This window comes from Phocoena sinus, chromosome 1, assembly GCF_008692025.1.
Source record: "Phocoena sinus isolate mPhoSin1 chromosome 1, mPhoSin1.pri, whole genome shotgun sequence".
Taxonomy (NCBI): domain Eukaryota; kingdom Metazoa; phylum Chordata; class Mammalia; order Artiodactyla; family Phocoenidae; genus Phocoena; species Phocoena sinus.
In genome coordinates this window covers 55,970,404-55,993,807 of record NC_045763.1, presented here as the reverse complement: position 1 = coordinate 55,993,807, position 23,404 = coordinate 55,970,404, and the positions used below count along the sequence as shown (strand labels likewise).

Sequence of the window (23,404 nt, the reverse complement as noted above, 5' to 3'; positions counted from 1 at the left end):
CACATGCACTTGAAAAGAATGTGTATTTTGCTGTTTGGGGATGGAAGTCCGTTAAGTTCATTTTATCTGATGTGTTGTTTAAGACCAGTGTTTCCTTATTTTCTGTCTGGATGATCTGACCAATGATGTAAGTGAGGGGTTAAAGTCCCCTAGTACTATTGTGTTACTGTCAATTTCTCCCTTTATGTCTATTAATATTTGCTTTATTACTGCTGTATTTTCTTCTTGGATTGATCTCTTGATCATTATGTAATGTCCTTCTTTGTCTCTTGTTACAGTCTCTGACTTAAAGTCTACTTTGTCTGATATAAGTATTGCTACTCCAGCTGTTTTTTGATTTCCATTTACATGGAATACCTTTTTCCATCCCCTCACTTTAAGTCTGTGTGTGCCTTCAGAACTGAAGCGAGTCTTTTGTAGGCAGCATATGTATAGTTCTTGCTTTTGTATCCATTCACACGTTCTATGTCTTTTGATTGGAGCATTTAGTCCATTTACATTTAAAGTAATTATTGATAGGTATGTACTTATTGCCATTTTGTTAATTGTTTGGGGATTGTTTTTGTAGTAACTTTTTTGTTCCTTTCTTCTTTTGTTCTCTTCCCTTGTGATTTGATGACTAGTGTTATGTTTAGGTTTCTTTCTCTTTCTTTTGTGTATATCTATTACAGAATTTCGGTTTGTGGCTACCATGAGGTTTTTATGTATAAATCTCTATATTATTATTTTAATTTGCTGTTTTAATTTCAAATGCATTTTAAAAACCCTGCATTTTACTCCCCTCCCCCCCATTTACTGTTATTGACATCATATTTTACATCTTTTGGTTTTGTGTGTCCCTTAACTACACATTTCAGATATAAATGATTTTACTACTTTTGTCTTTTAACCTTCCTGTTGTTGTGTTGGTTAGATTCTGACAGGGCAGGCTGCAGTGCTGTGGTGGTCCTGAGGCTGGTGTCTGCCCACTGGTAGGAAGGGTTGGGGTCCCGGGGATCCCAGGGCTAGTACCCGCCCACCAGGAGGTAAAGCTGGGTTCTGGGGCTTGGCTGGCTAACTGATAGGCAGAGTTGTGTCCTGGGGTCTCTGGCTGCAGGGCCCGGGATCCCAGAGCAGGTGTCCGACTACTGGTGGGTGGGGCTGGGTCCCAGGATATCCAACTACAGAGCCCTGGGTGTCCTTGAGCTGGTTTTAGCCCACTGGTATGCAGGGCCGGTTCCTAACACATTTGGCTGCAGAGTCCTAGGTGTCCTAAAGCTTGTGAGATTACCTGGTAGGTGGGGCTGCTTTCTGGGGAAGCTGGCTGAGGGGCCCAAGATGTCTCAGTGCTGGTGCCGGCCTGCTGGTGAGTGGGCTGCGTCCTGCCATGGCAGGCTGCGGGGCTGCGGTGGTCTTGGGGCTTGGGTCTGCCCACTGGTGTATATGGCTGGAGCCCAGGATGTCCTGGGGCTGGTACCTGCCCACTGGTGTGTGAGTCTGGTTGAGAGGCTAGAGCCAGCTTGCTGGTGGGCAGGGCCAGAGCCCAGGGGAGTCTTGGGGCTGGTACCTGCCCACTGGTGGCTGGAGCTGGGTCCTGTGGTCTCCGGATGCAGGGCCCTGGGGTTCCCAGGGCTAGTGCCTATGCACTGGTATGTGGAACTGGGTCCTGGCCCCTCTGGTTGCTATGGGCTCAAGGGGTCTTAAGGCAGCCTGGCCGCTGGTGAGTGGGGCTGTGTCCCCACCCTGTTAGTTGCTTGGCCTGATGCATCCCAGCAGTGACCCAGCAGGGCCAGGTCAGGCACTAATAACCTAGAGGGAGGATTCCAAATGGTGCTTACCAGCACCAGCGTCCATGTGGTAGAATGAGCTCCCCCAAATGGCTGCCACCAATATTATATTAATTTATGTGATTAAAATTTAGAATAATATTACCTTCAGAATATAAATTAAGTAACATATATATAATTTATGCTTAAGAATTTCAGATATTAGCTTAAGAATAAAAAGACACTTAGCTTTTTTGCTCTATAACGACAACCTGCAGAATTAAAATCAGACGCTTAGAACAGAAATCTTACCTGTTCGCTTATTTCTGTCCACATAACAATACTTTAACTCATAGTCTTGTAATAAATCATGAACTTCCTGAAAGAGACAAAACATGAACTCAATAAACACATGAATGCAGTTAGTAGATGATCCAGCTGTAGCAGCCGAGCACCACTACCATCACCATCCCCCATGTAAAAAACTCTTCTATGGATCTCCATCACTTATTTAAATTAAAGGCATTCAGGCCCACCAGATATGGCACCAACCTACCTCTGCAAATACATCTTCCAATATATCCCTACACATGCCCATATTCCTGCTCAGATGAACACTCATTCTCTCGTGAGTATACCATGCACAATCCTCATTCTGAATTACGCTGATACCTCGATCTAGCATGGGGCAAACATACCACTACAGCTCCCAAACTTCATCTAGAATCACATGCTTCCTTTGAAATCCCAGCTCAAATGTTCTTCCATGAAGATTTTTCCAATTCTTTTCCACAGAACATCACCCCTCCCACCACTGTGCTAACAACGGTCATACTTTATTTATGCCTCTCTTACACAAATAATAAGAAATGTTTCTACTTGTGTTCTACATACTGAGTTTCTAACAAGTGTTACACCTGTAGATGGTAATACCAGCATGTAGAAGAAATAAATATAAATTAAAACCTAATTTAGAGATCCCTGGGTATGAAAACAAGTAACAACCACCAAGGTATGGTATGTAGTCCAATTTATTTCCCCTTGGCTCCCCAAGATGTTTAAACTGGCTTTCTTGTTTGTTCAGTTTCTATTACTAATCCAGTCTGAACTTTTAAACTGTGATATCATAACTTCCATCCACCTGGGAAAATACAGTATATTTCCTCTGTATTTCTCCAATCCTTTCTGTTAAACTGATAATACTGGAGTACAAGAACTATATTTATCTGTATATTATATATATTGCTTTGAGCATACTAGGCACTCACATAAACATTAAAGTGAATATAATTTATTTTGTCACTGACTTGATATTAAGCCTTGAAAATTTTACTCATAATATACAACCGATGTAGTTATTATTTTTTAAAGGAATTGAACTATCACATAAGTGGACATTTGCACCCCAGGTGAGACAGTGGTACAGCCAACCTGTTCTATATTACAAATGAATACACTAAACAGACATAAGTGCTAGGATGTTAAGTTTGCAACCTAAACTAATTAATTCAGTAATATAATAATAATTCTTATTACTAATATTTTTATAGTTAACATTCATTTAGTTTTTACTAGGTACCAGAACACTGAACTTACTCCTTTCATTAAAAAATCAGGAAACCAGAGCAGAGCAAATTCAAGTAACTTGCCAAAGCTTACACTCAGTAATTTGCTGAGTATAGATTCACCAATTGGCTTGGTTCTAGGGACAACACTCTTACCCTCTATGCTATACTGCCTTATTTCTTCCAGGATTAACTGAAATAGTATACTACCACAGTTAGTTATAAAACCAACACCACAATGTCCAAATAAGTGATCATATGGAAATGGAAAATAAGTAAGAGGACAGTTACAAGTTGAGAAACATTTTCTCTTTCAATCCAACGTAAGGGAGTGGGGGAGACTGATATAATAGGCAAAGTATAAAAATAGTGCTGGGTGAAACAAAGACAATCATCTTTGAGATAAGAAAGATAAGAAAGGTAAAGGTGATAATTTAGTATTCTTTATCAGTCATATTAGAAATGTTTTAAAATATATATACTTATCAATTGTGTAAAATATTGTTTGATGAATTACATAGTAATATGATCAACATACAGATTCGTTTATATATTACTGCTATGGTAATTTTTTGTCTTGTAAGCTTCAATATTTTCTTGAACTTAAACAACAGTGTATTGCTCATTAAGTAAACATAACTCTCTCAGCAGTATACCATATATATTTTGCCAATCAGCTAATTTAATATTATACTTTATATAGAAGGTGACACAGTTTTGTTTGAAAGGATCCAGTGTGTGCTTTTAGTTGCACAAACTTTAATCTCTCATTTCACTAGTTAACAGCTGTCAAATGCCAGATAAAGAAAACATGATACTGCTCTTCACTTGATCAAGTCTCCGTAAACAACTGACATGTTATATTACTCATTTAGCTAACAGAACCACCTAAGTTTTCAAAGATGCATTTTGCAAGTTGGAAATTTTATTTTTAAAACACCCATATTTCTAATCACAGCTTTCCTATGTATCAGACGTGGAATACAGATTTTGCCAACTGGGAAACTTTACAAAGCTTCTTGCAAAGAAAAAAACAATTATTTTTCTCCATGCCCTGGTTGCCTTGACCCAGGCAAAAGTGGGTCACCCCTCAACTTGAGCCTCGGCAAGTTGGCCAAATTAAAAACTTAAAACCTGAAAGAGAGTCCTAACGACCATTTGCCAAAATTCTACTGTGCTCCACACCACACAAAACCAAAAGGACTAAAATTATGTCTCCCTGTTCTAATCTAGTTTTATGACACATTCAACTTACAAGCTAACTTTAAGGAATGAAGTTGCACCTTTGATGCAAATACTTTGTCCTCTGACTAGCAATATCAGTTACACATTTCTTACAGTAAGATGAGCTCATCGAAATTGGTAATTGTTAGATAGCTTTAGTAACCTATTTCCAGACCCGATTCACCATCACCCCCTGGAATTAAATGAAAAGTTTACCACATATGAAATGTTTTCTGGGGAGAGGTTTAATAGCTTTCAACTCAAAACAGTCTGTTAATAACCCCCCAAAAGTCAAACAACCATTGTTCTAGCTGGTGTGGACTTCCTCCTGAATGAAACCCAGCCTTAGTTTTAAACTTGAATCACACTGTCTTCCAAGCCCTCTGCAGACTTATGTTCTAAAAAGGGCTTTCATAGATTAAAGCACTTTGCTTTTAAATTCCACTTTTTTGGAATGAAAAAAATATTTTTATTTATGTTCTTTTAAAATTGTAAGTGATTTGATAACACAAAAGGATTATCTGTAACATATATTATGAGGCATAATAATGAAATAAGCACCCAGGAGCTCTACACCAAACTTAAAGACTAGGACATTGGCAACACTGTTCCATCTAACTATGCCTTCCTGCACTAGCCCATCCCCCATAGCTGGGGTCCTCAGGCAGCTTTGTATCCCCAAATAATACATTGTTTTGGTTTGTTTCTGAGCTTTATAAAAATGGTATTATGCTATTTTTTTTTTTTTTTTTTTTTTTTGCGGTACGCGGGCCTCTCACTGTTGTGGCCTCTCCCGTTGCGGAGCACAGGCTCCGGATGCGCAGGCTCAGCGGCCATGGCTCACGGGCCCAGCCGCTCTGCGTCATGTAGGATCTTCTCGGACCGGGGCACGAACCCGCGTCCCCTGCATCGGCAGGCGGACTCTCAACCACTGCGCCACCAGGGAAGCCCTATTATGCTATTTTTAATCTTCTTTGCCTTGCTTTTTATACTCAATATTATGTTTCTAAAATTCACTCATGATCCACATGGCTACTGTTCATTTATTCACTATGGTTTAACGTTCCATTCTGTGATTTTAGTATGGTTTACATATCTATTTTTCTATCAGTGAATATCTGATTTGTTTCCAGGTTGTTGCTATTTTGCTACTGTTTGCTATTAAACTACTGTCACCTTCTTGTAAATTTTACGTATCTCCTGGTGTCCCTGTGCAAAAGTTTCTGAAAGTGGGAAATTCCTGGGCTATACATACGCAAAGGATCGTCTTTACAAGAAAGGGCCAGCTTCTTTACCAGAAAGATTGTTATAGTTTACATTCCCATCGATGGTATATGGGAGTCCTTACAATGCCTGGTCTCATCAGACACTTAAGTTTTGTCAATTTAGTGGATAGAAAATCATACCTCCTTGTGCTCTTGATTTGCATTCCCTTGATTAATAAGGCAGGGCATTGTGATGGTTAGTTTTGTGTGTGAACTTGGCTCCAGAATCCAGTTCTTAAGTAATCTACGTGTTGCTGCAAAGGTATTTTCTAGATATGGTTAATATCTACAATCAGTTTACTCTAAGTGAAGGAGATCACCTTGGATAATGCAGGTGGGCCCCATCTAGTCAGCTGAAGAGCTTAAGAGAAAAATCGAGGTATTCTGGAGAAGAAATCCTGCCTCAAGACTGTAGCATCAACACCTGCCTGAGTTTCTAGCCTGCTGGTATACCTCACAGATTTTAGACTAGCCAGCCCTCACAATCAATCAATCAATTTCTCTATGTATGTATATAGTATAAATACATATTAATATAAATTTTATATATAATGTTTCTCAGAAGAACTCTGATACAGGTATTTTTCATATTTGTTTACCATTTATTTCCTCTTCTGATAAACATTTACTTATCTTTATTGCCCATCTTTCTATTGTTTATACTATTTTTTTTTTTTTTTTTTGCGGTACGCAGGCCTCTCACCGCTGCAGCCTCTCCCGTCGCGGAGCACAGGCTCCAGACATGCAGGCCCAACGGCCATGGCTCACAGGCCCAGCCTCTCCACGGCATGTGGGATCCTCCCAGACCAGGGCACGAACCCGTGTCCCCGCATCGACAGGCGGACTCTCAACCACTGCGCCACCAGGGAAGCCCTATGTTTTCTTATATTGACATGTAGAATTTTTTTTTAATATTTTGGATACTAATTCCTTGTTGGGAAGCATATTATATATGTATTCCCCTAGTAAGTGGTCTGTCATTTTATTTGTGGGTACTTTTGGTAAAGAGAAGTTTTTCATTTAATGAAGCCAAATGTATCAGCTTTTTCCTTTAGAATTTCTGTTTTTTGTGCCTTAAGAAATCCTTTCCTACCCAAGGTCATACGATAGTTTGTCTTCCAAGTTTTTAAATTTTTTTCTTTCACTTATCAGTTTTTAGTCAGCTGGAGTTAGCCATATTATTCTAGCCATAATTTCCAGTACAATCTTGAATAGAAGTGATTCTGGTATTGCTCCTAATCTCAAAGGGAAATTTTTCAGTATTTCACCATGGAACATGATTGCTTTTGGTTTCTCTAGATAATCTTTAAGTTTGAGGAATTTGTATTCTATTCCTGTTTGCTATGAGTTTTTATTATGAATGGGTGTTAAATGTTATCAAATGCTTTTTCTGCATCTACTGAGATGACTTAAGTCCCATCTTCATGCCAGTGATCTCCAAATTTTTATCTCCGCCTCAAATTTCTCTCCCGGGCTCCACACCTGTACAAGCTATTGCTTGCTCAGAACTGCATTTGAATGTTACACACCAGATAATACTGTTTTGGGCCCAACACAAGGCCCATCATATGATACATTTCGTGGTACTGGCTGAGTAAATGCAGTGTCAATTTTAACTTGGCTAAATTTTTAACAGCTTTCAATACAGCTGTTTTGCTGGAAAGTTCTTTTGAATACCTACTCTTTGCCAGGGGAACATTTTGACTTGGCTTAAAAAAAAATTTAGTAAACTTTCAGCTTTTTTATTAGCAGTATAATAATTTATTGAATGTTTACTTTCTCTCAGGCCCTTTATTGAAATAACTTTGTTTAACCCTAACAAACCCATGATATGGATTTTAAAGCTGGATGTTATTATCGATTTTAAAGCCGAGGATATTGAGGCCTAGAGAAGGGACTTGTATAGACAGTATGTAACGAATCTGGGATTCAAACCCAGGTTGACAGACCTTAGAGCAAACACAATGAATACTATATCTTAAGTATCATCAATACGAAAATAAAACCTATGAACTATTCATTTCCATCGCATTCCTAATGCTTACTGCATCACTGACCTCCTAACCTTAGGACAGAGATCAGGCTAAGAACAAAGTTTGGGAGATAAAAACAACATAATTTTACTTTTTGACAGCTAGAAATCTGAAAGCATCACTCCCTTGTTTAAATATTTCAATGGATCCTCATTTACCTTAAAAAAAAAATCCAAACTTCCTTAAATGTCTTACAATCATCTGGTCCTACTTAATGTGCTAGCCTTATATTGAATCACTACCCCTCTCAAACTCTACGCCTTAGCCACAATGCCCTAACTCTTGGCCATGCTTTTTCTTTTTTTTAGGACTTGATATATCTTGTTACTACCACTCTGAATATTCCTCACGTCTCCCTTTCTCTCCCTTCCCCTAGTTAATTTCTCTCTCCCTGGTTTTCAGCTTAAATGAGTTTCTCTAAGAAGCCTTTCTGAATCTCTCAGGTGTGGAGTAGGTATCTTTCTTTTGTGCTCCCATAGCATTTTTTACTTTTTCCATCGCAACACTTATAGCACCTATCATCCGTATTTTAACTGCTTATATCTGTATCTTCATTAGATTGTAGGCTTATTGATAGCAAATAGCATGTATCTGGCCTTGTTCGTAAAAAAGTCTCCAACTTTTGGCAAAAACCAGACCTTGAATATTTGTTAAGTGCATGAATATTTGTTTCTACATATTACCTTTAGCAACTCCAATACAGTATTTTTTCTAAGATTATTTTACAATCTGAGCATAAACCAATATGTTTAAACTGCTCAAAAAGAAAAAAACAATTACTCTCTTTACACTAACCTAATACATAACTCACTTCTTCTTTAAAAGAAAATATTTACATACCTCAAATTAATGAATATTATATATCTAGCAGTAAGAGGTTCTCCTTGAGCAGTTCTTGCTTATAGATATCCCCAGGAGATATATTTACATAACCATGTCTCCCAAAGAATAATCCTACAGAAATCACCATCTCCTTTTCTCTGACACAAATGTTTTTTCTTTCCAATAACACCCGGATGTAATACTGTATTCGTTTTCCATTGCTGTGCAACAAATTAAATTGCTTAAAACAATCCCCCCCCCCGAAAAAAAAAAAACCAATCCCCATTTATTATCTCTCAGTTTTGTAGGTCAAAAGTTCTGGCAGGCTCAAATGCATTCTCTGCTTAGGGTCTCTCAAGGCCTAAAATCAAGGGCTGAGGCAGGCTGGGCTCTTATCTGGAGGCTCTAAGAAAGAATGCAGTTCCACTCATTAAGGCAGTTAGCAGAATTCAGTTTCTTGCAATTGTAGAACTGAAGTCCCCATTTTCTCGCTGGCTGTCAGCTGGGGACCACACTCAGCATCTAGAGACTGCTCTAAAATCCTTGTATGTGGCCCCCCTGCATCTTCAGACCCAGCAACAGTGCATCAAACCCTTCTTGTGCTTCAGATCATCTGACTTCTCCCTCTGCTACTAGCTGGAGAAAACGGTCTGCTTTTAAAGGGCTAGTATGATGAGATATGGCTCACTGGGATAATCTCCCTTTTGATACCCCTAAGTCAACTGAGTAGTAACCTTAATTATATCTGCAAACATCCCCTTCTGTCATGTAATGTAACAATCACACATGTGATACCTTATCACATTCACAGTTCCATGGATTAGAAATCTTGGGGGGCCATTTCTAAATTCTGCCTGCCACGACACCACTAATAATAGATATCACTTACTGTACCCTTACACGTATTTTACACAAAATATCTTATTTCATACCACAGGTTTCAGAGCTCAAGCAAGGGGAGGAGGACATCTGCCCAGAAGGAAACCCCAGCACAGAGTCAGAACTCAGGCAAGGTGAGGAAGCCTTCTGGCCAGTGGAACAGCCCAGTACAGAAGGATGGAGCTTATATTGGATGAGGTGGGTGTCTGCATGCGGGAGGGCACAGTCACCTGCAGGGGTGATGGGAGATGGATCACTTAAAGAAGGGCTGTTCAAATAAGTAAATATATTAAGGACAATGAACACCGGGTTTCTCACTGTCAGAAAAAAAAAAAGAAAAGTAACAAACACGGAATGGGAGAAAACTAGAAAGAACTCTACGGAGTTAGACTGCAATGTGATATATCAGTGTGAACTCATTCCTTTCAATAGACAGACAGATAGAGGTGTAAATATATGTGTGTACACACATACATACACTCATATATTCTCTAGCTCTGCCTACTAAGAGGAACGGACGGCAGTGATATCTCGATGGCAATGAGTACATCTAGTTCCCAGATCTTGGCTTCTTAATAGCATTTTCCCCTAAAAGAAACTAGGCTTTATAAGAGTCATCTAGGGCTGCCATAACGAAATATCATAGACAACAGAAACTTAATTTTCTCACAGTTCTGGAAGTTAGAATTCCAAGATCAAGGTTCTAGTTGACCTGGCTTCTGCTGAGATCTCTCTTCCTGGCTTGTAGATGGCCACCTTCACCCTATGCCCTCACATGGCCTTTCCTTGGTGCTTGCACACATCGGGGTTGGGCTGGGGGTGAGGCACACAGCAGAAAGAGAGCTCTCTGGTGTCTTTTCTTCAATGACAATAATCCTATCAGATCAGGGCCCCACCCTGATGACTTCCTTTAAATTTAATTACTTCCATAGAGACCCCCGGCCACACTGGGGATTAGGGCTTCAACATATGAATTTGGGGGAAAACAAGCATTCAGTCTCTCAAGAAATGGATGATTCAAGAGCTAAAACACAGAAAGTAAAACAGAAGCTGCAACAGCGTATTGTGTCAAAAGCAAAGGGAAGTGCTCAGTGAATGACAGGGACATGTCAAAAGTACACAGGACCAGTAGACAAAATATAGAAGCAACCTAAGTGTCCATCAAAAGATGAATGGATAGGGCTTCCCTGGTGGCGCAGTGGTTGAGAGTCCGCCTGCCGATGCAGGGGACGTGGGTTCGTGCCCCGGTCTGGGAAGATCCCACATGCCGCGGAGCGGCTGGGCCCGTGAGCCATGGCCGCTGAGCCTGCGCATCTGGAGCCTGTGCTCCGCAACGGGAGAGGCCACAACAGTGAGAGGCCCGCGTACAGCAAGAAAAAAAAAAAGATGAATGGATAAAAAAGATGCGGTGTGTGTATATATATACAATGGAGTATTAGCCATAAAAAATAATGAAATTTTGCCACCTGCAACAACATGGTTGGACCTGAAGGGTATTATGCAGAGTGAAATAAGTCAGAGAAAGGCAAATTCTGTATGTTATCACTTACATGTGGAATCTAAAACATACAACAAAATATGAATATAACAAAACAGAAACAGACTCACTGATATAGAGAACAAACTAGAGATTACCAGTGGGGAGAGAGACACAGGAAAGGGCACAATAGGGGTAGGGGATGAAGAGGTACAAAGTACTATGGAAAAAATATATAAGGATATAATATATGACACAGGAGAATATAGCCAATTTTTTTTTTTTTTTTTTTTTTTTTTGGTACGTGGGCCTCTCACTGATGTGACCTCTCCCGTTGCGGAGCACAGGCCCCGGACGCGCAGGCCTAGCGGCCACGGCTCACAGGCCCAGCCGCTCCGTGGCATGTGGTATCTTCCCGGACCGGGGCACGAACCCGCGTCCCCTGCATCGGCAGGTGGACTGTCAACCACTATGCCACCAGGGAAGCCCGCCAATATTTTATAATAACTTTAAATGGAGTATAATCTGTAAAAATATTGAATGACTATGTTGTACCCTTGAAACTAACATAACATTGTAAATCAACTATACTTTAATTTTAAAAAAAAAGACCTTTCCCTTAAGTGTGTGCTAGAATTAGTGACTTGTTTCTAAAGAACAGTGAATGGGAAAAATAGTATCTTTACAGAGGAGTGATGTGGCAGACATCATCTTAAGGAAATGATCAAGGTTAACATCACCAGTGAAAGTCATATTGATGTCATGTACCCCATGAAACGACATGATCAGAAGTGGACTTTGCCTCTGTGGAATTCTTCCCAAAATTCCATAACCCTAATCTCCCATGAGAAAAACATCATACAAACCCGAGGGGTGTTCTAAAAATTTTCTGACCAAACTATCAAGATCATGAAAGACAAGTAAAGACTGAGAAACTGATGCAGAATGGAAATTGAGGAGATGAGATGTGGTAACTAAATGCAATGTGGTACCCTGGACTGGATCCTGGAACAGGAAAAGGACATAAGTGAAAAAAACAAATCAAATCCAAAATCTACAGTTCCGTTAATAATAATGTACCAATGTAATCTCTTAGTCTTGACTAGTGTACCTTGGTTACAAGATTTAACATTAGGGGAAACTGGGTAAAGAATATATAGGAACTCTATGTACTCTCTTTGTAACTTCTTTTGTAAATCTAAAATTATTCCAAAACAAAAAGTTTATTTAAAAAGAGGACATAGGAGCCAGCTTAAAGAAGCTCCCACTGTCCAAACGTAAAACAATTAAAGCATCAAGGTAAGTAATGATAGTAATGGAGTATAAACCGTTGAACAACATAGGAAACCAAGAGTTTACTTTTGATACAAAATTATAAATCAATAAATTGAACACTAGAAAGGGAATACAGGCATACTTCAGAGACATTGTGAGTTTGGTTCCAGGCCACTGCAATAAAGTGAATATCAAAATAAAGTGAGTCACACAAATTTTTTGGTTTCCCAGTGCATATGAAAGTTATGCTTATACTATAGTATATTAAGTGTGCAGTAGCTTTATGTCTAAAACAAGTACATACCTTAATTAAAAAATACTTTATTGCTAAAAAATTGCTATCCGTCATCTGAGTTGTCAGCACATCATACTCTTTTTGCAACAGTAACAAAGATCACTGATCACAGATCACCGTAACAAATATAATAATAATGAACAAGTTGGAAATATTGTGAGAATTACCAAAATGTGACACAGAGACATGAAGTGAGCAAATGCTGTTGGAAAAATGGTGCCGACAGACTTGTTTGATGCAGGGTTGCCACCAACTTTCAATTTGTAAAAAAGGCAATATCTGTGACAAGCAAATAAAGAAAAGCACACTAAAATGAGGTATGCCTGTAGAATATTTATACAGTCTTAACTAAAGTATCTCCTCTCAAAAATCCTTATCAATTACAAAGGGAAAAACTTTGCTTATAGAAGCCTGGCAGATACCACTTTAATAAAAGTCAATCAGAGGGATCAAAGTTAACTTTATCAGCAATGGGACAAATCTAAAACGTGCATCACCCTGTGATATTCCTGCCAAGGTTACCTAACTTGAGTCTAATTATGCAGAACTAATCCAATTATATAGAATGTCCAAATTGAAGGACACTCTATAAAGTAACTGGCCTGTAATCTTCAAAAGGGTCAAGGCTGGAAAAGACAAGTTATTCCAGACTGAAGACTAAAAAGACACAACAACTAAGTGCAATATATGATTCTGAACTGGATCCTTTCACTATAAAAGATATGAATGGGAAAACTGGCAAAACTTAAATGCGATCTGTAGATTTGATGGTAGTATTTTGAGTTTGATGGTAGTGATGTGTTTATGCTAGAGAAGGTCCATATTTGTAGCAAATACACAGTAAAGTACTCAGGTTGATAGAGAGTAGGTCAGTGCTCACTCTCAAACAGTTTAGGGGAAAAAAGTTCTTTGTACAGTACTTACGACCTTTCTGTAAGTTTGTGATTATTTCAAAATTTAAAATTTCCCAGATTCACATGTTCTTGTTTATTGCCATTACTTCTATTCTAGATCAGGATGTAAAAAACGAACAAGGTATAAACTCAGAGAGAAGGAGACTGATCTGAAGTCAAAAGCCAGCAGCTGAACTTGAGGGTAACAGAAGATCCAAAGTTCAGGAAATAAAGGCAAGCTGGGAACTAGAAGCAGATAATCACTGTAGTGGGTTAAAGAAAGATATAAAAACGGATTAGCCGGGGCAAAGCGGATAGGGTGGGGCGGGCTGGAGCTGGGTGAAAGGGGATGGCAGGAGAAGAGGCAAAGAATATGCATGCAAATACAGGCTCAAACAAATACAGTGAATTCTAATGCTATCTCGGCATTCAGGTGGTAACAAAAGTTTAACAGAAACCTTCAAATTCACAAAGAAAATGTACAAGCGTAAGGACGAAGGAAATCTAAAGATAATGAGAGTAAATAAGCACAAAATTAAGCGTCAAATGCCTAGAAAACAAGTTGAGAGATTCACAGTAAGTTAGAGACTCAGAAATCGAAAAAGGGAAACTTTTCATAGCAATAAATACTTATTGTGAATAGTCTTGATATGTTTTAAAGAGACACCTTCTTTACATTAACCTTGGTTTTTTTTTTTGCGGTACGCGGACCTCTCACTGTTGTGGCCTCCCCCGTTGCAGAGCACAGGCTCCGGACATGCAGGCTCAGCGGCCATGGCTCACGGGCCCAGCCACTCCCACAGCATGTGGGATCTTCCCAGACAGGGGCACGAACTCCTGTCCCCTGCATCAGCAGGCAGACTCTCAACCACTGTGCCACCAGGGAAGCCCTATATTAACCTTTGTATCAACAAATACTCATTGTGAATAGTCTTGATATGTTTTAAAGTGACATTCTTTATATCGACCTTTGTAACAACACACGTTAAGTGAGAAACATTACACTGTAATATCTTGGACTCTAAGAAAAAGAATTCTGTACATCCACCCTGTGTCAGGCACAACAGGTAAAGTGTTAGTAATACTGGGTGACCAGAGAACAATGAGCTTTTACATCAAACGTAAAGTGACACAGGTGACTTTCTTAGAAAGAAAATTAAGAAGTCTGATTTATTTTCTTGCCCAGAGGATCATCCCACATATGCATAAATGTGGCCCACAGAAGTTTCTGCTGAAAACTCTTCTCAAGAAGCAGCTTTGGACCCGTTTAAATGGTCCATACTCAGGTGAAGTCCCAAACACATAATCAAAATTACACTGGCGTGGAAAGGTGCTTCTCAGTTTAGGTCTAAAACCTCCCAGAGTGAGATCAGGGGTAAATTACAAGAGATCCACAACCCCTTGAAATTACATGCAAGTTTCTGTGTGCCAGAAGTACAGCATTTTAGAACAAATAGGTGGGTCATCTCCTTCTGTTTTAAACTTCCCTTGGAACAGTGTGTCAGGTTCTAGGTTAAACACTGGTGACACAAAGGTAAATATTACATAATCCCTGTCCTTTGAAACACAATATAGAGTGTATGCAGGGGAATTACAATCATAATACAGTGTGGGATAAGAATATAAACTTCGGAATAAAAAAGACATTAGCTTTTCTCCACTCTACTACTACTAAGCTGAATGACTTTGGGCAAAATGCTTGACATTAATTTTGCATCTGTGTTTCCCTATCAGTAAAACGAGAATAAAAAAATCTGATCTCACAGCCTTGAAAAAAGGATTAAACATAATGTAAATGAAGCTCGGTGCCTGGCAACAGTAGGCATCTAATAAACAAAGGTTATTATTGTTATTATAGAAATCCAGAGATAAGAGAATTTGCTCTGGCTGAGGGATTACAAGGAGATCTCAACTAGACTACCATACTCGATTTCGGGCGCCACATTCTAAGAGATGCAATGACAAAATGATAGTGGTGTGCGTTCAGAGAAAAATAAACAAGATGGTGAGGAAACTCAGACTCATGTCCTAAATGTAGTGGTTTGAAGGAGGTGAAGTTATAAGTTAAAAAAGAGAATACCATAATTTCTCTATACTACTAGAGGGGAGAAGTTGGATCAAGAAATCAAAATTTCAGGGAAATAAATTTTACATATTTAAATAAGACATTTATAACAAAAGCTGTCTGAAGATGGAGTAGGATACCTTACAAAACAGTGATTTCTTTGAAACTAAAGGTGTTAAAAATGTGCTACCATGTGCTTAGGACTCTGTAAATTGTGTTCATGTCTTAAGCAAAAGGGTTGGATAAAATGTCTTCTACCATCCTTTCAATAATAAAATTTCATGTTTTTTAAATTAAAATTCTGTATTATTTAGGATAGTACTGGTTGGTAATAACATAAGACCCAACTTGAAATAAATGAAAAATAAAGGGAAGTTAGGGTCTTGCATAACTAAGAAATGCAAAGGTAGGTCAGGCTTCATATATAGTTTCATCAGGGCTCTAGCTCAGCCTCTATTTTTCCTCCCTCTCTCCCTCCCTTCCTCCCTCCCTTCCTTTCTTCCTTTCTTCCTTTCTTTCTTTCTTTCCAGGTCAATCCTCCTTTGGATGTCTGCTCTGTCCTCAGAATGTCAGCTACAATCTGAGCAATGTGTCTCTGCATTCATATCCCGCAGGAAGACAGAATTACCTTAACAACCAAAGTCCTAAGCTTCTTTACTATACTAGGCTGAAATAATCATTGTGGCCAAGGGACTACCATGTGCTGACTGGCTTACACCCAGGTTATTGCCCATCCTTTAACCAATTCCAATGGCAAAAGAGAAGAATTCTGTTTGTTGGTTTATGTCACTTCTACAAATAGGGACAGAAAGCAAATCCACTCAAACCATGCAGTCCCTAAATAATGGAGGGTAGGTCCTCAAAGGAAAATCTGGGTGCTACTAGGAAAGACAAGAGGAAGAACGGAGACTGAGTAGGCAACAGCATCAGGGTCTCAGCCAGAAACAGATGGCACACTCAAAGACTAAGTAACTGGAGAGAATTATTTAAAAAGACTATCTACAAAAGTTTACAGAAAGCCCATGGTTAGCAACAGTCAGTCCCCTACAATCCCTAGGCCTAATAAAGGCAAGGGGAATGATTACAACAACCCAGACAGCTTAGTTGCATGGAGGGTTCCATTGGAAAGAAACTGTGACCTTTGAAAGAGGAAACAGCCAAGCCACAGTAACCTCACGGAGATGGAGTTGGGTGAATAAATGCCCCAATCTCTCTCTCCTCTGCCCTTTGATCTCCCACCAGTGGCTCTGGCCAAATGCAATCAGAAATCAGAGAATAAGAGAGCGCTGTTAGTGCTTTTCACAGTACGGTCGGCCTCCGAGGACACAGAGCAGGTAAGAAGAGTGGAGAAATGTCTGGAGGAAAAAAATGGAAGATATTCAGTATAGCAACCAGAGACAATCCTCTGCAGAAAATCATGAGCCAAAGCAGCTAATACAGACAAGCGTTCTAGGCGGTCTGATGCCCCCACTTCTCACTCAGGGCCCCTAGATGCACACTATCACCTGCGACTGAGCCGACTGCCTCTTAGGCAAACAAAGTAAAAACAGAGCCAGGGTTTCTAATAAGCAATTATAGATATTTCAACGTATAGATGATTTTGTTTTCTTTATTTATGTCTTAACGTTCTTTCATCAGCCTGTCTCTGCTGGGCTAAGCAGAGCCAAGCATAAAGCTTTTTGCCCACAGATGAGAGATGAGCCCTGGAGACCCTAAGGGTCACTGGCTATAAGGTAGGGAGGCGTCTTTGGACTGTTTAACACTCAGCATTGTGATGCAAACCACAAAATACTCCTCTTCTCAAATGTGTTTTCAGAGCAAGAACAAGCCTTGCTGAAACACTTTTTAAAGAATCTCTGCCAAGACTAGAAATTAGCTGAGCCGGTGGTGTCCCAGAAATGTAGAAATATATTCCTTTAGCAGCTTTCAGTGTTCTTGTTACACTGGGAATAGGATAATACAATACACAGAAGAGACATAGAACTCGTAAGTCAATTCTGATTAACTACACTAAAAAAGAAAACATAATAGATAACTTTTAAGTAGTACAAACTACTACACTAAGAAAAGTAACTTTTGGAAGTAAAATGACATTCTCAATAAGAAAAAGAATGATTTCATAACGCAAAAACATCTCAGTACTGTCAGTTTAAAAAAGAGGCAATAATTACTGAATATACTGTTAGAGAAAACAAATCATGTATATTTTTAAATCCCACAGTTAAAGAACACAAAGCATGTGAGAAAATTCTATTGGTTTTTGAATAACAAAAGAAAAATGGGAATAAATAGACTTTAAAAGGAAAATCAACCAGAGTTTCCTACATTTGGTGGTTTGTTATTCTAAAAAGTGCTATGCTTTCAAATGGGCCTCTATGAATTAACCATCAAGCTTCTCAACTAACTACCCTAATAGAGTACTTTGAAATGAAAGTTAATAATACCCAAAGTGAGACGACAGAATGTTTCTTCTATTTAACCCTAAGCACTTCACATTTTCTTCTAATTACACAATAAAATCTCTTTCAGATTTTAAAATAACTACAACAAAAACAAAATACAGGTACATGCATACGATATGTAAAAAAACAACTGAGTGAACTCAAACAATATAGTAAATAAATGTCACTATTTCTCCAATTTGAAACCCCAGTAGCAATGCTACTGAAACAGATCAGGTTAACCATAAAATATAAACAATTTATAGAAATACAATTAAAAACCACATATTAGGGCATTACCTTAAGTAATCAAAATTCTAAAGTCAGAGTTGCAAAAGACTATTCACACATATAGACACACATATACACAATAGCTACAATGAATAAGAACCAGTGTTCACAGCATTGTAATTATTCACTATAAATAATTCTAATAATTATTATAAATATTATTCATGATAAATTAATCACTATAACAACATTCCAAAACAAAGACAAATACCAAATCACAGTGGCATGAAGTACTCAGGGATGGAGGTAGCTTTAAAAAACTAGAGTATAATCCAAGGTAGAATCAATAAAAAATGAGACTAGAAATGTAGGCAGGGGCCAAGTCACAAAAAGCCTAGAGTCTAGGGCTTCCCTGGTGGCACAGTGGCTGAGAGTCCGCCTGCCGATGCAGGGGACGTGGGTTCGTGCCCCGGTCCGGGAAGATCCCACATGCAGCAGAGCGGCTGGGCCCGTGACCATGGCTGCTGAGCCTGCACGTCCGGAGCCTGTGCTCCGCAATGGGAGAGGCCACAACAGTGAGAGGCCCGCGTACCGCAAAAAAAAAAAAAAAAAAAAAAAGCCTCGAGTCTTAGAATTCTATCCTAGTACGTCATGCTTCTCAAGTGGGGTCTGAGTACTCCATGGTAATACAGGAGTATGGAAAATCATAGGATAATTGTGGCGCATCTTCCATAAGTGTCAAGTTTATGTAAAAAATTTGGAGGGAAGTTAAATGAGTTTGTCACTGTTTTTATATTAAATCCAATTTTCCTAGAACATAAAATTAATCTGAAATTTTCAGGCAGAACATGAAGCTTCAAAGCAATTTCACTCTTGCGGTAGGCTAATTCAGGTTCACTATTCCTTACAATTTGAGAAGAGACAAATGAGGGAGAATTTGAGGGAAAGTTTGAGAAGCAGTGCTGGGAATGTGGAGCCAAAGATTTTTGTTGTTGTTGTTTTCTCTTGTTTTGAATAGGGGAGTGATATCAGATTTGTGCTTTGGGAAGCTCTCTCAGGGAAACAGTAAGCAGGATGGGCTAAAAAGTAAGAGACAGCACAATAATGAGGGTAAGTGACAAGCAGAAAGGTTGTAACTGTGCAAGAGATGAAAAGGATATGAACCAGAGTTGAAGCTACGAGAACACAGAGGGCTGGGAGGATTCCGGAAAGCACACGATGATCACCAGACAGCGCCTGACAGACGCCACAGTAACTATTCTTTTGAGAACTTATTAGTATAAAGGCGTTCATTTTTTTATAGTATTTCTACTACTGTAAGGTATTTGACATTTGTACCTTTAAAAGCTCCCACTTAAAAATAATACCTTCATGAGAGAGTGGCATGGATATATATACACCACCAAATGTAAAATAGATAGCTAGTGGGAAGCAGCCGCATAGCACAGGGAGATCAGCTCAGTGCTTTGTGACCACCTAGAGGGGTGGGATAGGGATGGTGGGAGGGAGGGAGACGCAAGAGGGAGGAGATATGGGAACATATGTATATGCATTGCTGATTCACTTTGTTATACAGCAGAAACTAACACACCATTGTAAAGCAATTATACTCCAATAAAGATGTTAAAAAAAAAAAACCAATACCTTTAGTGTGCCTTCTAATCATAGAAAGTGTAAAGTTGTGGGATGCTATTTGGTATATGCTGTTATACCAAAAATTAAACAAAATATGAGTAAGACTTATAGAAACTATGTTTAATAAGGAAAACACCCAAGGTTTAAAAATGTTAAGAAAAAATTATTGGGTTCCTACTGATCAATCATCAACATAGCTTTTCTAGAAACATAACTATACAGTTTGAGAACCAGAGTTAGGAATGACTTTGATGCTTAATGTGATATTCCAGAATAAATGAACACAGACTCTTCTAGAAAAGAACAAGAATTTGGGTATTTAAAATATCTGATTACTTAGAAACTGAACAAAAAGTAGTAACTTTTTTTTTTTTTTAACCATGTTAGTCACTTCATAAGGAGGAAACAGGAGTTTATCCAGCTGATACTGGCTAAAAGATACAAAATAAGATTAAACTTAATTCTTCACCAGTAAGTTGACAGTAAAATGAAGCCACTAGGTAAAAACAGAATTATAATTGTTAAGGTAAATAAAAGATAAAACAAACAAAAAATCCTAGCAGAACATATTCAAGAAAATATTACAACTTGAGAAGTAGATCAAGTAAATATTAATTTTATTGGAATAATAAAAATAGCAACTCAGTTTAAATAATCTGAAGAAAAGAGTGTCTTTTAATTGCTTTTAGAAATTAGCATACTTCGGTCTATTCTACTTATTCGTGTAACACAGACCATTGATATTTATAATATGATTGTGATCAGAAAACTTAGGAAAGGTACAAGCACTGAAGACAATAGAGAAAAGAAAAACACTACTCAAACAAATGTTATCTGTAATCAAACACTGATCTGTTTAAATTTTAAAACTATATTATCAGAAATATTTAAAATAATAGTTTGTTATGGAAATCATCATAGAAAAAAACAAAGGCTAGGACAAGTCTGGAAACTAGTCTCTAGGTCCTAACAACTTTTATTTATTTTTTGCTTATAGACGAAACTCTTCAGCTCTCAAAAAGCATGGCATAAAAATTTAAGATACTTTACTTGGCAGTAAAAGACCCAACTAGACATACAGATCTTAAACCAACTTTATTTGATAGTTTATGCTTGCTACCTTACAGGAAACTCCTAAAATTTAGGTGAAACATAAATTCATAACAGAGAAAGAATATCTCAAAATTACAAATCAGTATAACTCTCATAAAACCTCTCTCCATCACTAGCAACAGGTAATTAACTGTTCCTTTTATTAGACTCTTTAATATATTTTTTCAAGTCTCTTGAGAAGGGAGATGAGAAAGATACCAACACCAAAGGAAGAACAGACAGAACTATCTAAAATTTTTGGTCCAAATATTTTGAAAATTAATGCAAAGAAATGTGATAACAAAAATAGTTGACATTCTACAAAGGAAATTAAGACACTTCTCCACCTCTCTTCCAGATGATCTACACACATAGTTGCTATTTCTTCAATTTTTTTTTTTAATTCCATCTGCCTTTTCCAAGCCTCCCTCTTTCTGTGCTCACTTGCTGTCCTATACTTGCGTGGGCACGGGAAAGTTGCTTCTAGGAAATCAGTCCATTGCAGGTGTCCTTATAGCATTACAAAACATCACCTGCCTGAGGGGAAGCAGACAACCATGGGAAGAGTTGAAAGAGGGATGAGTTGTACAAACACTGACAGAGACTTTTTTACATTGTTTTTGAAACAAAATGGCCCTTCATGTTTATGGGTTATAAGGTTACATGCTCACATTTATTGTGAGTGGCTATGTAAGGTCTAATTACATAGTAATGAGGCATTGGTCTCAATATTTAACGGATCTAATGGAAGAACCGCTGCAGTTATCAACAGGCAGCTCCCCTGCAATTCCATGCATCCCACTACAGGAGGAACTACACGAAGAGCCCCAAATCTGCAACCACCAGGACAGACCACCCTCCCCATCCCCACAAAATATAGAAATTCCAATTAAATGTGAAAGATACGTGAACACCTAGACAAGAAAGCCTTAATAGTCAAAGAAATACGATTTTTTTTGGTAAAAAAAAATACATACGCACAGGAAAAGAAAGATAATACTCCACGTTAACAATGGTTATCTTTAAGTATCAAAAATACAGGTGATTTCTATTCCTCCCTTTGCGCTTCTCTGTGTTTTCTAGCTTTCCTACAATAAGCACGTAACTTTGGTAATCAAGGAGGAAAAAAAAAAGTCAAATAGATGCAGAGCTTAAAGCAACAGTTAATCTGGATCAAAGACAGAGTATCCTATCTTTAAGCCTCCTCGGAGTCACTAAGGAACTAATCCTCCAGTACTCGGCAGGGAGAAGACGGCTGCAAGGCTCCCCAAACCGCAGCGATAATACTCCAATAAAGATGTTAAAAAAAAAAAAACTGAGGGGACAGAGTTGTTTCATACAAACTTGGTCAAGTGCTCCTGCAACAGCAAAACTCACTCCCAGCTTTCCCATGACCCCGCCCCCCAAGGCACACCCAAGTCGCGAGGACCCCGTTGAGACGCTGCGCCAGTCTCAGGGTGCTCCCGAAGACTTGTCCCCCACCCCCAAGCTGTGCTCCGCAGCTCACCTCCGCTCTCCTTCACTTACTTCCCCGACCCCCTTCCCCCAGTACACCACCCTGGGCCATCAGGGGAAGGAAGGAACCAGCCGAACTTAAGAGACAACGCTCCAGATTCCCGTGACCTTGGACAAGCTCATTCGCCTCTCCGAGCCTCAGTTTCCTAATGTGCCTCCTTCGCGGGATGACCGCGGACTCACTAAACCCCGGGGGCTCTGCAAAAGCCAAGGACCGTTCTCGTAACTCTGCACGACCCCCTCCTCCCCCGGACCGCTTCCAGGCGCCGGGCACCAGCCTGGACACCGGGGGATGCGGGGGGGTGGGGGGAGGGCGTGGGCAGCTTCTCTCTAAAGCTCCTGCCCCGTAGCCCCCGGGACGCGTCGCCTCGCAGCCCGTCCCCACACCTGGCAGTTGCTGTCCTGGGGCAGGTTTTTCACCAGGATTTTCCTGCGGTTGCTCAGCTCCCGGCGCATCCGCTGCAGCCGCGCGGCGACCTCCTCCGGGTGCAGCGCGGCGGGCGCCGGGCCCCGGGCGTCGTTGCGCGCCTCGGCGGAGGCGTCCGGCCCGCGCGGCCCCGACTCCGGCTCCGGCCCCGCCGCGCCGCCCAGGCCCGCGCCCCCCTCGCCGCCGGCTCCCGCTGCCGCCGCCGCCATCTTCCCGGGCGCCCCGCGGCTGCGGGTTCCTCGGAGGCTCGAGGGGAAGGGAGAGAGAGAGCCCGAGGAGGCCCGGGCGGGGGCGAGGCGGGCCGAGGCCATGGAGCGGGTGGGGGGAGGGGAGGGAGGCGGTGCCGCAGCCAGCAGCCGGCGGGCGGGAAGAGGAAACCTGAGCGCCGAGGAGGATCCCAGAACCACCTCGCGGGAACCTCCCCCTCGGGCCCCCGGGCCCCGCGCACCGGCGCGCCGGCCCCGCCCGCGGAGACCTCTGCGCCGCCACCCGGACACCTGTGCCGGCGCGGGCGGGCCGGCGAGA

At 40.1% G+C, this 23,404-nt stretch overlaps 1 protein-coding gene across 7 annotated transcripts in view; it reads right to left on the bottom strand.

Annotated features, from left to right (window-relative positions):
- The window catches only part of RAVER2 (ribonucleoprotein, PTB binding 2), a 103,798-nt gene extending 80,701 nt beyond the window's left edge, over window positions 1-23,097 (bottom strand). For all 7 annotated transcript variants that reach the window (XM_032636639.1, XM_032636656.1, XM_032636646.1 and 4 more), the window contains exons 1-2: window positions 22,840-23,097; window positions 2,058-2,124 (exon numbers count right to left, since the gene is read on the bottom strand). In XM_032636639.1, the coding sequence (XP_032492530.1) occupies window positions 2,058-2,124; window positions 22,840-23,088 (316 nt within the window). In that variant the 5' untranslated portion in view covers window positions 23,089-23,097. The remainder of the gene's footprint in view (window positions 1-2,057; window positions 2,125-22,839) is intronic.
- Between the last annotated feature and the right edge of the window lie 307 nt (window positions 23,098-23,404).